Consider the following 15,331-nt stretch of genomic DNA (forward strand, 5'->3'; position numbering starts at 1 on the left):
TAGTAGGAAAATAGAGTGAATCATATGGCACAGCCTTTGCATAAAATATAAAATAGAATTATTAGAAAGTCAGACCTCACATTATACATTAAGGTCAGCAACATGTTGAATATAACAGTAATGTAATTTCATATTTTTCTCAGTAGCTGTAACTGATTACATTGACCTGTATGTTGTAACTTAATCATATGTAACCAGTTACTCCTCAACACTGTTTATTATTGTAGCATGCATACAACTATGCCCACGCTGAAAGTCCAAAAAATAATTTTCAAAATGAGATTTTCACCGACACAGAAACAAAGTTCATGCACTGAAAAAAACATCTGACTTACATGTAATTTTATGAGTTTCTTAAACGATCCTGGTAAGCGCAGATAAAATTAAAAAAAAAACAATTTCCCACTACTAATCACCTTCAGTTAATGCTCATCACTCATGCTGTATGGCAGGGGTGTCAAACATACGGCCCGCGGGCCGGATCCGGCCCGCCAGGGGGGTCTAGCTCGGCCCGCCAGATGACTTTGCCAAGTGTGAAAATTACAGAAAGACATGCATTGCATTTCTATGAGAATATGGAGGTTTATGAGTACAAACGTTTTGTGATTTTTTTTTTTTTTTTTTTTTTTTTTTTTTTTTTTTTAATCGATCCAGTAATTGCTTCAGAAACAGCGTAAATGCGATGTCTGCTCCGGAGGAAGAAGCTGCTGCTCGCTTTGTGACCCGCTAAATCTGCAGAGGAGAGCCCAGGCAGATAAACAGTGGGCTGATGTCTGAGTTTTTGCTCTTTATGTTTCTAGTTTATTGTAGAAAGACCTTTAAAATAAGGGCTTATCATCCAAAAACCTTCACCAATGATTTAAACATAGAGAAATATTGTCGTTATGTATGCGTTATTATGCTACGATTTCACTGGTCTGGTCCACTTGAGATGAAAGTGGGCAGTGTGTGGCCCCTTAACTAAAGTGAGTTTGACACCCCTGCTGTATGGACTGTGCTTTGTGTGCAGTCCATATTGTCGTCCTGTAGGTGGCGGTAAGGCTTTTTTGGGGGGAGGCTTTCTACGCAACATTAAACAGAGAGGAAGCGTGGAAACGAAGCAGCACGTTAGTCGGTGGTTCGTAGTAGTACTTGGTCATTCCTTCACTGTAGACAGGCAGGAGGTGTCACCGTCTTTGTCTCTAAAATGAACGGATTCAGCGAGGAGCCAATGGCGCCGCAAACCTTTCTTTACGGTGAGATAACGTATTCATTGTGTGTGTGTGTGTGAAGGTGTACTCGTGTTTCACTACCAGAGCACGAGAACCGTTTAATTTAGCTGTGTAGCTGCACGTGGCCCTCGACGATGAAAGGTAAATGTACCTGTAACCACATTAAAGCATTTAACAAAAACAAAAACAAGTACTATTTTGTTGATTGCTAGACGTCGTGATATTGCAGCAGGAGGTTGTAAACGAGTCCTCGTGCGCAGCGCGTTTCCACACCAGCTCGGCATCATGCACGTGTTTGATATCAACATGGCGGCGCCCGAGGTTTATTAAACGGTGTTGATATTTCCCCACGTTTTCTTTGCACAAGAGGTCGGACCCGTGACTTAATGTTGCTTTAATTCACGTCTCGTTTCGATGAGCTGCGTGTTGAAAAGCTAAAAGTTGGACCCTGACCGGTTTTCAGCTCGACTGGGAAAACTCGTCTCAACGTGGCTTCAAACACACGCGGGCCGCGCCGACTTCCTCCTCGTGTCACAGCTGTTCATGTTGACCTTTTTATTATTATTTTTTTTTAATCTTTTGTGTTCAGGGATATTCAACTCGTCTAACTACAATAATGAGTAACGGACCAATAAATACGACAACCGATTTCATTCAATTTCAAACCGCACCATCATTATGAAGTCATTGAATGTGCCTCCCGGTGTCACCCCGTGTGTGTGTGTGTGAAGACGAAGAAACCCGAGATGGTTTAAAAAACAAAAACAAAAAAAAGCAGATTGGAAATACTGCGAAACACGCATTGTGATTGTACGCATAAAATAAAGCTGAAACTTTCCCTCCGTGTGCCATTGCCTCTGTATATTCTCTCTTTGTCTCTTTAAAGAATAGATTAATATGTCCCAAACAGTCGGTAAGAAGTTTGATTAAATGTCTTCAGAAACACGAGGGTATAAAGCATAACTATGTACAGTCGACGCCGAACAACACAGGATGGAGAGTATTTTTATTTTATTTTATTTTTTTAAATGGGAATTATCATTGCTGTGTTTTATTTGCACCACATGTCGATGGTTCCGTTGAATTAACTTGGGCCTTTTTCTGTTCTGGCTGGTTTGAGGGGAATCCCTGCCAGCGCCATGTGGTACCACGCATATCGGTAGTCTGTATGTCTCCCCCTTGTGCATGATGTTGATATAACAACTGATAGTTTGGTCCCAGGTGGCCACAAGGCCGAGTTAGTGCATTCACCTTCCACAATTTTTTTATTTTTATTTTTTAAATCCACGTTTGCTTAAGCTGCTGTTGTTAGTCATTTGTTTTATTTTTGTTTTATTTTTTGTTTTGTTCTATTGTTAACTTGCAGGTTGCGTGCTGGAAGCTGGAAAGGAGGTGGTCTTCAATCCTGAGGATGATGACTTGGAGCATCAGCTCGATGTGCGGATGGTAAGTACAAGAAAGGACTTATCACGCATGTTGTTTATAATAATTTAAGCTGCTTCTATTCCTTAGGACTTGACAGTTATTACAGTATTTTTTTTTTCCCCCAATTTGTTGGGCAATATGTATGGATTGTAATCAGCAGCTGCATTTGGTAGTTTAGTGTGATAATGGGCATCTGGTGTCACATGGTAATCACTTTTTTTGTTCAACCTACTTATTCTTAATTGTTAGTTATACTCAAATTTGTTCTTTACTAAAAGCCTCAGAGTTGGTGTTTAAATTTTGTTCACCACCAGTTGTAGGTTACCAGCATGCCTTTATTGTAATTTCAGGACATGCATGGTTCTTGTTGATCCTGGTTTCCTTCAAATGTTCCCGACAGCTTTTCTGTTGAATTGATCGGTATCAAAATGAAATGTTTGACCTACAGTATACAGATATTAGAGAAGAAATTGGGCACACAAGGGTTACACAAGCCACATTTCCAATGCTAGTTCTGCCTCGTTTCTACTCATTTGCTGGTTTTCCATTAGGCAGCAGATATGATTAGTACTTTGTACTATTTCAGTATCACCTCTAAGGTTCTAAGCAAACTGAGCCAATACTAATACACAGATTGCTTTCATGACATTTGACAATGATCTGATAGATTTAATAGTAGTTTGCTTTACTGAATTCCAGTAAAAACCAAATGAACTATCAGATGATTCTGTGGGTTTTATCTGCTTTGGTTTCCCCACCACAAACAAACGGCACTTGAGTTTGACTGACAGCTGTCATTTCAGAAGAAAGGTTAGATGTGAAATCACCCTAAAAATGATTTGCAAGAAAACAACCAAATTGTTGTCTTGCTCCTGTAGGCCTGCGTGGACCCCAGTACGAAAGATGAGCTTCACATGGTGGAGGTGGAAGGTCAGGACATCGAGGGCCAGAAAATCAAGGCAGTGCTGGTTTCACTTAAACCCTCCACCCTGCCAAGTGTAAGTAAACCTCTTCTCTTCTCTTCTCATGTACGAACACACTAATAACATGACGTGTCTTCCCGGTGTCAAGTTTTAAGCTCCTACAGTCGCACAGACAAACATGCTATTCTTGCCGATTCTTTAGTTTCGCTGTCACTTGACATCCTCATTCTGCTCTTTGAAAGATCCCTTCGGCTTTGGCTCAGATCATTTGAATATTAACAGCCAACAATAAGGCAGGTGGCTAATGTGAGTGTTTGTTGCAGGTGTGTCTCGGTGGTTTCACAATCACACCTCCGGCAGTTTTCCGTCTGAAGGCCGGTTCTGGTCCGATCCATATCAGTGGACAGCACCTCGTCAGTGAGTATTTGTTGAAAGAACTTTAGTGTGAAGAAGGAAATTGTCGCCGAGTCTGTTGTATGGATGTTTGATCTTTGACATAACATGTACGCACCCGAATTTGAATACGGAAATTAATCCAACTTCAGAAACGTAAGCAAAAAAAAAAATCCTCGTTCTGCATAGCAGCTGTTTTGGCAGGAGAGCCTCGTCTAACATTTTCTAAATTGTTCTTAGTGATGGAGGCCGATGAGTCTTGTGATGAAGGCGATGATGAGGAAGATGAAGAACAGGAGGAAAATGTCAAAACAAAGAAAAGACCTGCCTCCTCCCCTGCCCTCAAGTGTCAGGTATGTTTGACATGCTCTTCAATTTCAACTTGTAGTTTTTCAACATTTTAGAGAAACAAACCTTACTTTTGAACTCCTTTACAGAAAAAAATGAAAATGGACGTGGAGGAGGATGACGATGACGAAGATGACGAGTGAGTGTCAGACTTCACACGGTGACGCGCCATTATTGTTTTCATACCTACACACAGTGGAGTGAAAAACTACGTGGAACTCGTTCTAAAAGTCAAAAATAGTTTGTCCTGAAAATGATATTTTAAAAACATATCTGTCGTATGATGAGCAGGAAGTCTTCAGTCCTTCTAAGAGTCTTGAGGGCCGCTGACTGTCACTGCTCCGCGGGAATCTGCAGGACAGAGTCCTCTTTTTCACAGGATGATTCGGTCTGAGGGGTTTTGAATTTGTCTTGGGTACTTCTACCAGGGACGTGCTGAGTATGTTGCATTTCGTTAAGGTGTTTATGTATTTTGGACGGAGGTGTGGCTCTACGCGAGCTTGATTGACAGGTGTGTCTTTACAGGGTGTCCACTGAGGTTTTAAAAAGGTCTTGAATTTGACCTTTATTTTCCATGTCCTCTTTCACGTGGTGCCCAGAGTGAAATGTTTGGCCACATTGTAACACGTCCACATGTTCTCTTCATTTTCCCTGAAGCCGACAGGAGGCAGGAAGTACATCATTGATGCTAAGCTGAAGACAGAAGCAGGAGACTTGGGGACAAAGTGATGTCCTGTCTGTGTTTGGTGTGAATGAGAATCCTTGGTTTTGTCGTATAGTGTCTCTCTGTCAATGTGATCAACTCAATATTATGATGCCGTCTTATGTTGAGCTTGTTATCAGAACGTTATCTTGTCAGTTCTCCATACGAGTGAGATTCAGTCTGATGGACGTAATCATTAGACTCCGCTTTTGTTTTACGTTCATTGAGCAGCGGTTTTTAACAAGTGCTGATATATTTGCCTGTTATGTCGGGACGCGAGTGTTTTCCAAATGTGTCGAGGTTTTTCTGTTTATATGTTGTGTATGAAAGTAGGACACAGTTCATTGCACAATTTGAAACGTGATTTTTGCTTTGAGTGCATCTTTGAGTCGTGGCTCCGAGACGGTGTTTCAGCACAACACTTTGGATCTCATGCTTTTAATAAAAATGTTTGGCATCATTACAGACGGCAGGAATGTTCATTTCAAGCCATCAATAAAAGACAAAGCACCACTGATGGTGATAACAACACAGAGGACTGTATTTATTTAGTGTGTTCAGTTTTGGTGAAAGACTAAAACAGCTCACATTATGTAGTTAATCTCAGCAGATTTGTCAACAAACAATGACTTAATTTGCAATAAACAATGCAAACAAACATGCTGTTCACTCGGTCTTTTTGTTGTGCTATTTAACCCTGATGAGGTTTTCTCCTTTTTTCAGGGAGGATGAGGAGGAGGATGAGGAGGACGAGGAGGAGGACGAGAGCGAGGAAGAAGAATCACCTGTCAAGGCGAGTACATATGACAAATTTGTAGCACCACATAGCTGAATTGGCACAATTCAGAATGAATTAGCACCTTTCTTAACAGCTGGCTGCTTGTTTACAGGCCAAACAAACGCCAGCCAAACAAAAGGCTGCGGCTCAGAACGGCAAGAGTTTGAAACCCGGCACTCCCGCCGCAAAGCAGGTAACGGCTGAACTCCTCCGTCCTCCCGAGTAGCACATGGAAACTCGACTTATCAATAACTCTGTTAAAGGCAGGAAGCATTTTGAAAAGTTGGTGGTTACAGTTTTCTTTGCTGATCATGAGACTTTGTTTCATGGCAGGTAAAGACCCCTAAAGGAAAAGGGGACAAGTCTCCTAAACTCCCACAAACCCCCAAAGTCAACTTAACACTTCCTGAGATTAAAGCCAAGATGTTGGAAGCGGTAACCAAGGTCGGTGCACTTGAAGTTCTTTTAAATCTATTCAAGTTATAACTGTTCTTTTCCTCATTTTGAAATGGAAACATGACTTTAAAAAAAAAACACGAGTGTGCTCATTTGTTGCTGTTGTATTCTGTTTCTTTTGTAGGGGGTAACATTACCTAAAGTCCAGGCCAAGTTTGAGAACTTTGTGAAGCACGGTCATAGAATTGCGGACACCAAGGTATAGTACACGTCTACAGTAACTTCAGTTATTCATCACGTGCTGTCATAAATAATCTGGGAAATCTGACATCTTTCATTTACTTTGTGGCGTCTAAAAAGTGCAACATTTACTGATGCTTTTAATTTCTCAGTTGACAACAGTCTGACTTTTATTTGACAACTACTGAAACAATTAGAGCCTTTATTTGTGGCCAACTTTCCCATTTGCACATACTTTGTTTCATGTCTGGAGTTGCACCACCCGACTTGTCCTGTAAAGTGATGCCTTTCCATCTCAGGAATTGGACGAGTTGCTGCATCTAAACATTTAGGAAAACAGGGTGGAGTTGACAGGATATGAGAATTCTTTATGTCCATGTGTGTAAGAAGGGAAATTGGAGGGAAAACGGCTGATCCAGTCTGTTGCTTTTAGGCAATGCATTGATGCCACCACTAGGGGGCACCAAAGGTCTCACACACAGTGGAAGTTGTTTTTAAGGGGCTTTTTTTTTTTAATGTATAGGAACAAAAAATAAAACCATTGACATGGAAATGACTTTGAAAAGATCCGATTTTGTTCTACTGTTGCTTTCTGATTTTCCAATGTTTTTGAACTTGCCACATGCCTTGTTAACATCCGGCTGTTTCTTTTTGTGTGTTCAGATCATTACGGACCTGTGGAAGTGGAGACAGACACTGAAGGATGCTAAATAACTGACTCGGCCGTTTTATTGATTTTTATGACTTGTTTATGCCCATAGCAACTCTCAAACCTTCTGAAGCCAAACTCAGTGCCTCACACTCGTCATGTAATCACTAGTCCCAAAGCCTCCTGAAGAAACTGGAGCGGTGGTGATGGATGGTGTCACGTCCAGTCACCTCCATCACCCCTCTCATTAGGTCAAAGAAATCAACTCTGGTAGAATCCACTTACAAATTTGCCTTGTTGTAAATGTGTAAATACAATTCTAGTGAGATTGTCAGCACCAGAGCACAGAGGAAATCTTCAAGTGTTTTTTTGTTTTTTTTTATATATACGCATATATACAGTAAAGGTTGATTTGGCCTCATTCCAAAACAAAAGAAAATACACCCCTCCCCTCATTTACAAGCACTTGAAAAGCTCTTACGAGACCGGTAGCTGCTCAAGAAACATGAGCTTAAAATCCATTTTCAACAGTCGGTAAAAATTCATCTTGCATTTTTGGCATCATCAATAGTGATATTAATTTGTCTGGTCCGCTCAAGAACAGAAACACTTTGCACTTTTTTTGAAAACGCAACTTGCTTGGTGTTTTCTGAATGTTTATGCTAATGTGAGATTCCCAACATCACCAAGCCAGAATTTGAGTTTGAACCGTTGTGACAGAATTCAACATTTTCTCGTTTGTTGTGTATTTTACCGTCCGGAAGGGAAATCAGCCTTTATAGTATTTAGCAACAAGCTGTATTAACCTTGAAGTGAAGCGAAGCAGCTGACATTTCAGCTCTATTGGAGATTCATTTGCTTTGTGTTGCCATGACTACGGATGGCCCACAGGCCCAAAGGCGGCGTACTCTTTGAGCCTGAAGGAATCTGCAAATATCTTGTGCCGTTTCTCAGAAATTCCAACCTGCACTCGTTTAGAGAAGCAACAAATTCTGACCAGTTCAAGTTCTATTGGAAATGTAAGTGTTGTTTGAGGCCTGTCGATGCAGAAGACCATTCCATGTTGTCAAAGCATTTTTATGACTGCTGTGGGTTTGAATGGACTCTGAAAACTGATTAAAATAAAAATAAATGTGGATCTGTTCGACATCGTCTTTGTCTTTCTAAGAAGCGTGAGATTTTTCTTTTCGTTGCGCAACAATCTACTTGTTAAAGGTTTTACGAGCAGAAAACTTGCCGTCATCTTTTTCCTGATATGCTGGAAGAAAGACAAAGTCCGAGATCTCTCAAACAACCCACTTCTCTGAGACGGTGATGTCATTTTAACATGTGATTTCCAAATTGAAAAGTAATCGGCTCCCACTCCGTGTGGATGCTATTTAACTTTTGTCGGTTTGCAATAATAAACCAAACAGTTCTGAGCCGTCTCGATTCTTCTGGTTTTATTGCTTCTAACCTTTTTAACAGTGAAGGATCTTCAAGTAAAGCATTAGTGGCGCCGTGGTGGAGGTGATGGTTCTGTTCAGGTTGTGCAGCGAGCTAAAGGGCAGTTCTGCTTCATCTCTCCAAAATCTACATTCCTGCTGTTTATCCGTTCTTCATAAATAAGATCGTGACCACATTCGGATGCTGAAAGGAGTGCTAACGCAGTGTATTTATTCATGTCAGTATTTCCTGAAACAGAACTTGCATATCTGCTTCACGTTCTTATTTATCGTTCCCGGTATTTGTATGGAGGTCATTTTCTTTTGCTTCCGTCTTGCCTTCCTTTTCACCTGTCTGCTTATTTTGCATTATTTCAGAACTTCAACCGAAGACCGTTGTGGTTCGAGTAAAGGTCACACTGCAGGCGCCCAAACAAGGTGTGCGAAAGCTGTGTTTGTATTTCGTGACCCTCGATCTTCTAGTTTTATAGCTGCGTTGTCACCAGACAAAAGAACCATCCTTGTTGAGGCTTTTCCACAAATGGTACACAGCTCTTTTTAAATGTGTTAAAGAAGTACGTCAGCCATGTTTGTTGTTATGAAGCTACTCTCCAGGAGAACTGTTCTTTGCTGTCTCTTTTTAGACTGAGACTAAACCCTCATCGTGGTTTCCATAGTAAAACCGATGAATATTATTATTACACATTAAAAAAAAAACATGACTCAAGAATCATTTCCGATTACTTTGCAAAAATTGGAAGAGCTTCACCTGTAAGGAGGCCCATTCTGTGACGTAGACGAGTGCACACTGGATGTATCTCGTGTGCAACTTAAGCTTAAGATAGAAAAAAAAAGGTCACGAGACGCTAACAATAATAAGACCGTGAAGCTTTTTATGCTTCTTTTTTTTTTTTTTTCCTGTAACAATCCAGTAAATAATCACTCCAGTAAAGTGGTGAACAGTTCAGGGTGATGAAAGGATGACGGGAGGTAAATATTCATCATCGTCCTTCAGTAGCTCCGAGATGTTTCCTGTAATGTTCACAGTGACAAACAGCCCTGCACAGCTGATTAGATTACAGGAGCCCAGACCTATATTGTGGTTCAGATAAGATGCTGGGAGGCAAATGTTTTCCCGTAAAAAAGTTGTATTTTTTTTTTTTTTTTTAGTTACAGCACAGAAGAAGCAGAAAGGAGTATTTCCATCTGAGTGGGAGGGGAATAAATATCTCATGACCAATCGCTGTGGGTTTTTATTTTTTTTCTTCTTCTTACTTTTGTAGATGTAAAAATCCTATCTACGATAGAAGAAAAATGGTGGTAATGTTTGCCTCCGTCCTTTAAAGTCACGGAGAGAGAGACCAGACTGGTGTCGAGAGGGTTCGGCCACTCGGAAGAGAAATCCTCATCGTTGTGAAGTGATCTGAGCTGAGGGGAGGAAAAGAGTAATGATTAGAGGACGGCCGGGCAGAATGAGAACAGACGAGACGGGGAACTGGAGCAGGACACTGTTGTTGTTGTTGTTGTTGTTGTTAGAAATGACAAGACTCATAACCTCAGACGATATCACGACCACGTGAGGCGAGGTGTGATGAAGACGGCAGGGAGAAGGTGGATTCAGCTGGAAATGCTGCGCTTGTAGTGAGTTCCCCATTTAGTGTAACAGCTTTATATGTACCCAGAAAGCAGAAGAAAACAGCATGTATATTATTTATGATGATAGTTCAAAAAAAAATATGTAGTATGAAGAGAAGAGTGCGTTCGTCCATGGAGCTCTTCCCGAGCTGAAAGTAGTTTCCTGTGTACAACACAAGGTGGCAATGAAGGCAAAGCCACTTTCATTCTGTTGGCCATTATGATGCTGTGGATGCGTCCACCTGAGGGAAGATGGCTTCCAGCCAGGGAGAGAAGAGCAGCGAGGCCGACGAGTTCAGACTCTCGGAGGAAAACAATCTGCAACCGAAGTCCGTCACGTCTGCAGAGCAACGACTCTGAAAGCAGGCAGCGTGCGAGTTGAACAGAAAAGTGTTTATCATTACGTAACTGCTGCAAGCAGCTGTTTGTGTTGCGGAGTGCATTTATGCAGCTCAAAACAGGAAGACGTGTTTCAAACAAAAGGGATTTCTATGTAATCTAGTTGGAAAATTATAAACACTTCTTTGCTTCAGTGATGCATCTTCCTTTTATATATATATATATCTATACATCTATATAGAGATATAGCTATAGAGATATCTCTATATATAGATATCTCTCTCTATATATATAGCTATATCTCTAGATAGATATATCTATTTTATTTTTATATATATATATGTATATATATATAGAGAGAGAGAGAGAGAGATATCTCTAGATCTCTCTCTCTATATATATATATATATATATATATAAAAAAGATGCATCACTGCATATATATGCAGTGATGCATCTTCCTTTTTTTTATAGATATATCTATATATAAAAAAGATGGTTGAAATTTATATATATATATATATATATATATATATATATATAAAAATTTCAACCAGCTTTCCAACTTGGACATTAAAATGTTTAATGTTTTCTGTTAAGAAAAAAGTTGCCATCAAAAATAAAGTACACTCAAAAGCCACACACACTAAGTTTTCTACTTTTATTTTATGCACAACACAATTTAAAAAGTAAAAAAAAAAAAACACAATTTGACAAGTGCAACTGTTATGGTGACTATAAAAACAGTAAGCACAAGCCAAGCCCATTCACACAAACAATCATTACAGAACAAGTTCACAAACATGTCATGTCAGCAGAAACAATGGCCATCCGAGTAAAAGGAATCAGTGGAGTTTCATTTATCGTTGCAATTTCCCTCCTGGAATTGATTAAAAACTAAAGTCATCTGTAGTGGTTATTGGACGATTTGCTGTATTCATATAAATAAGGCACAAATAGATGAATATGAATGGCAGTGAACTGCTTCTTGGGTATTATCAAATATTATGCCTTCAGCCTGCACTGTTAGGGGTTTAAGGGTCGTCTATTGCCAAGTCTCATTTAAGTGCATTCAAATCAGGTTCACCTGTACATTCTAATGTGATGTACACTAAGTCCAATGCAGCGTATGAGAAATATTTTCTACATATCAAGCTGAACATCATGGGAGCGTCACCTTCATTTAACTTAGTGCTTTAAAAAAAAAAGGTGTCAACGAAGTGGATCGCGCACATTAGAGTACGCACTGACTACAGCTCCAGACAGGGAAACGCCAATCAGTACTTTCTTAGAAGTAAACAGATGGTATTTAAAACTTGAAAGTGTTTTTTTTAAAATAATAATATAAACCGTAACATCACAGGGTATCTCCGTAGAAACTAAAATACTAAAAAAAAAAAAAAAACTGGTACTGATCGTCTCCTGGGATACATCTTTTCAATCTCTTGGGACCAGAATGAAAAGTCAAAGTGTTCCTTCAGCCTTTAACCGAGTCCGGTCCTGTTCAAACGTACTCCTTGCTGCTGGGGGGTCGGGAGATGGGATACTTTGGTGTAGTGGATTTGCTTCTTGGGCAGGATGCTGCCAGCATGGCACCTCCAATCACAGCCAGGAAGGCACCGGCCCACGCGATGAAGATGGCAGAACCAAACTCATACCTGGAGAAATAGAAGTTCTAGTCAGTCAAAAGGGTAAAACATGCAAACAGAGCTCCAGTTAATAATAATAATAATAATAATAATAATAATAAAGAACTTGTGCAGCATAAAAAGCAGCAGAACCAGCACACTTGAAGTAATGCGTCAGAAGTTGTACATTTTCATTCAAACGTGTCCTTGTGCCTTTGCATTGGAGAAAAGCAGAATATAACAATCAAGTTTAAGGTTAAATTCTGATGTACTTACTTGGTATTGACGGGGGTGAAAGGGTTGTAGAAGGCTTGGATGATGTCGTGAGCGTACCAAGAGCAGGCGACAATCGAACACAGAGCTGTGGGAGAGTAAAGAGCATCATCACCGAGACTGCCAAGACAAAAAAGAAGGGAGGGAAAAAAAACAAACCCTCAAACAAAACGAGACCGAATGGCTTCCTACCTCCGATCAGGATGATAATGCCACTGGCCATGGCGATGCGGGACTTGCGCACTTTGTCGTCCCCGCCACAGTTCGTGCACTTCATTCCCATGCAGGCCACGCCCAGGCCAGCCACCGTTACGATGATGCTCACAATCATGAGGGCACGGGTTGCCTGGAGGGCACCTGGAGGAGAGGACGGGACGGGGCGGGGTTAATCCATCAGTAACTGTAAGACTTGTCCAACACGTGATCAAGGGTGTGGCGAGACGCTTTACTGGAGCAAAACTAAACAAACCAGCTGGAGGCAACTCATTTTCAGGTGACTTGTGGGAGTAACACTTCCATTTTTTTAAAAAAGATTTAACTTTGTGTTGCAGAGTTTCTTTAGAAGCCACTATTGGGGGGGGAAACGGGAGTGTAAACACACATTGTTCATGAGCAACAGAGCAGCCTGTGTCTCACCGCCACTCCCTGCAGCAACAACAACGCACCATAGAAACTGGCTCTAACTGGAAGGCTGAAGAAACACCGTAGGGGGGTAGGGTGTGTGTGTGTGTGTGTGTGTGTGTGTGGGTGTGTGTGTGTAAGTCTGAAACAGGTCGAACCAGGTTTCAGGTTTCATCATGAAGGGCGACACTCCCAATCTCAGGTACTCGCAGCCCGCTTCTCAGCAGGTGGATAACTTGTAGTCGGAGATGCAAACTGAAGAAATGAAAACACTCCCCCCCCCCCCCCCCCCCCAGTTTCTGTATATTTTGAGCAGGCATTTCCAAATAGGAGATCCCATTCTTTACTTCATGTTTAAAAAAAAAAAAAAAAAAAAAAAAAAAAAAAAAAAAGAGGCCAAAAGGCACATTGGGCTGTCCATATTTCATTAAAATGTTTTCATAAGCCAAACACACACACACACACACAAAAAAACAGTCTACCAAGTCAACACGTAACCCGCAGCTGTAAGTGAATCAGATCAACAAGCAGTGAAACACAAAACCGTCCCTCGGTGACATTCAGGCAGTTTGTGCCCGACCTCGAATCGGTTGAATCTGGAAGCGTGTAACGTGCCGCCTGCCGTGCTACCACTGACCCACGTAGCTGCTTTATGACAACAGATAAGAGGTCATAAAGACAGTTACAGTACAAGAGCAAACACATCGTTGTCACGGCAGATGCTTCTAGATTTAAAAAAAAAAAAAAAAGAGAAAGGGAATTGAAATCAACGCTCCAGCTTCCTCATCATGCCACATCTGTTGAGGAAATGATTAATTTCCCTTAACTACCTCTACTGTAATGTAACCTGTATATAGAGCTGGTCAAGGGTGAGAATTCATTTTATAAATTAGTTTGTGTTAATTGATATGCCCTATTAGACAAAGCAGGAGCTTGTGAAGCTGGTATGTAGACATGTTGACGAAACAGTGGCTCATACAGGTGTTGTTGAACCTGTAACTATCTATGCTGCCTAAGGCAACTCCTACACTGGAAATTTGCTGACATGGAGGAGGAGGAGGAGGAGGAGGAAGCTGTACTGGACAATGGCACAAGGATAATCATTACCGAGGTGTAAAAAGTACCACATTCCTGCTTATCAAGTGGAAAAGTGTGGAAGAATTTGAAATGTTTGCCTTTTTTTTTTTTAATTTAACAATGCTCTAATGCTGCTGCACAAAGAAGGTGAGGCTTCATAGTGTGGTTCAAACTAACTGTCATTAATTAAAAGGCGAGTTAACCGGTGATTAAAACCGGTTAGTCGAGGCAACAGGAGTCTTGTAACAGCGAAAGGAAAACCGTACAAAAACAAACAAAAAAAACCAACAACATGGCGGACAGAAATGCTTTTCCAAGCTTCTGTAATCCAACAGGTGTAAATCAGTAAAGTTGCATTCCCCGTCGCACACTAACTTTTTTTTTGTAGACGACACAGACTGGGAAATGAATCCACTTTGAGAGGAGTTTTGCAACCGAGGAGAAGTTATATGCGCCTGAACTTTAAATGGGACAAAGCAGACCTGTGCAGTCAAACAAAACAAAAAAAGGTGGGAAATAAAAACCCTTTCAAGGGCGTTCAAGCTAAAATGACCATATCTGCGACATGACTAAAACCATTTGGAGTTTTTTTTGTTTTGTTTTGTTTTCCCCACACGAACTTCATGGAGACACCGTTTCGGTGTCGCTTACCGTTCAGCTGCAGGATGGAGTCGTACACCTTGCACTGGATCTGACCGGTGCTCTGGAAGGCGCAGGACATCCACAGACCCTCGTACATGGCTATCGCCGTGATGATGTTGTCCCCGACGTACGCGGACATCTTCCACTGGGGTAAAATGGTACCAATTATCAGTCCAATTAAGCCCAGAAGAGCCAGGGCGAATCCCAAGATCTGAAGACCGGAGTTGGCCATTTTCTACTTCTTCTTCGACGAAGCGACAAAAGACGACGTGCACCTGCCGTGAAGATACGAGTCCCACTCTCCTCACCACCTGTCGGAGGCTTGTTGTTTAAAAAAAATAAAATTCTTTATCAAAGTTTGCTGACAAAGTTAGCTCCTCTCTTGTTATCTAGGTACGTATTCCTTTGGCTTTTTGAAAACAAGTGATATTTAAATGTGTAAAGTCCCTCGGTAACTTCCTCGCGCACCTGTTCCTCTGCCGCACCTTGAATGGGGAAGGAGCAGCGGGAGCGAGCTTTTTTAGGCGGTTTCTGCGGCAGGTGGGCGGGGACGTGCAGTTTCGACTCATCGGCGGCAGCGTCGGTGAACACCTGAGGTTTCGTGACGTAAGCGCTTCCTGAAACTA

General features: G+C 41.2%; 2 protein-coding genes across 2 annotated transcripts; one reads left to right on the plus strand and one right to left on the minus strand.

Moving 5' to 3' along the window:
* Nucleotides 1-1,053: 1,053 nt before the first annotated feature.
* npm1a (nucleophosmin 1a) lies at nucleotides 1,054-8,210 on the plus strand. The gene is made up of 11 exons (XM_069146848.1): nucleotides 1,054-1,235; nucleotides 2,578-2,657; nucleotides 3,515-3,634; nucleotides 3,883-3,976; nucleotides 4,193-4,305; nucleotides 4,390-4,439; nucleotides 5,727-5,796; nucleotides 5,894-5,974; nucleotides 6,115-6,225; nucleotides 6,362-6,436; nucleotides 7,081-8,210. The coding sequence occupies exons 1-11, from the start codon at nucleotides 1,187-1,189 to the stop codon at nucleotides 7,129-7,131; spliced, it is 894 nt and encodes a 297-aa protein (XP_069002949.1). The 5' UTR covers nucleotides 1,054-1,186; the 3' UTR covers nucleotides 7,132-8,210.
* Nucleotides 8,211-11,111: 2,901 nt separating this feature from the next.
* LOC138196616 (claudin-7-B-like) lies at nucleotides 11,112-15,056 on the minus strand. Its single transcript, XM_069146855.1, has 4 exons — nucleotides 14,715-15,056; nucleotides 12,558-12,722; nucleotides 12,369-12,453; nucleotides 11,112-12,122 (listed from the first exon to the last, which is right to left on the minus strand). The coding sequence occupies exons 1-4, from the start codon at nucleotides 14,935-14,937 to the stop codon at nucleotides 11,969-11,971; spliced, it is 627 nt and encodes a 208-aa protein (XP_069002956.1). The 5' UTR covers nucleotides 14,938-15,056; the 3' UTR covers nucleotides 11,112-11,968.
* Between the last annotated feature and the right edge of the window lie 275 nt (nucleotides 15,057-15,331).

This window comes from Embiotoca jacksoni, unplaced genomic scaffold (assembly GCF_022577435.1).
Source record: "Embiotoca jacksoni isolate LCO1_2020_lvr unplaced genomic scaffold, fEmbJac1.0.p SCAF_13, whole genome shotgun sequence".
NCBI lineage: Eukaryota > Metazoa > Chordata > Actinopteri > Embiotocidae > Embiotoca > Embiotoca jacksoni.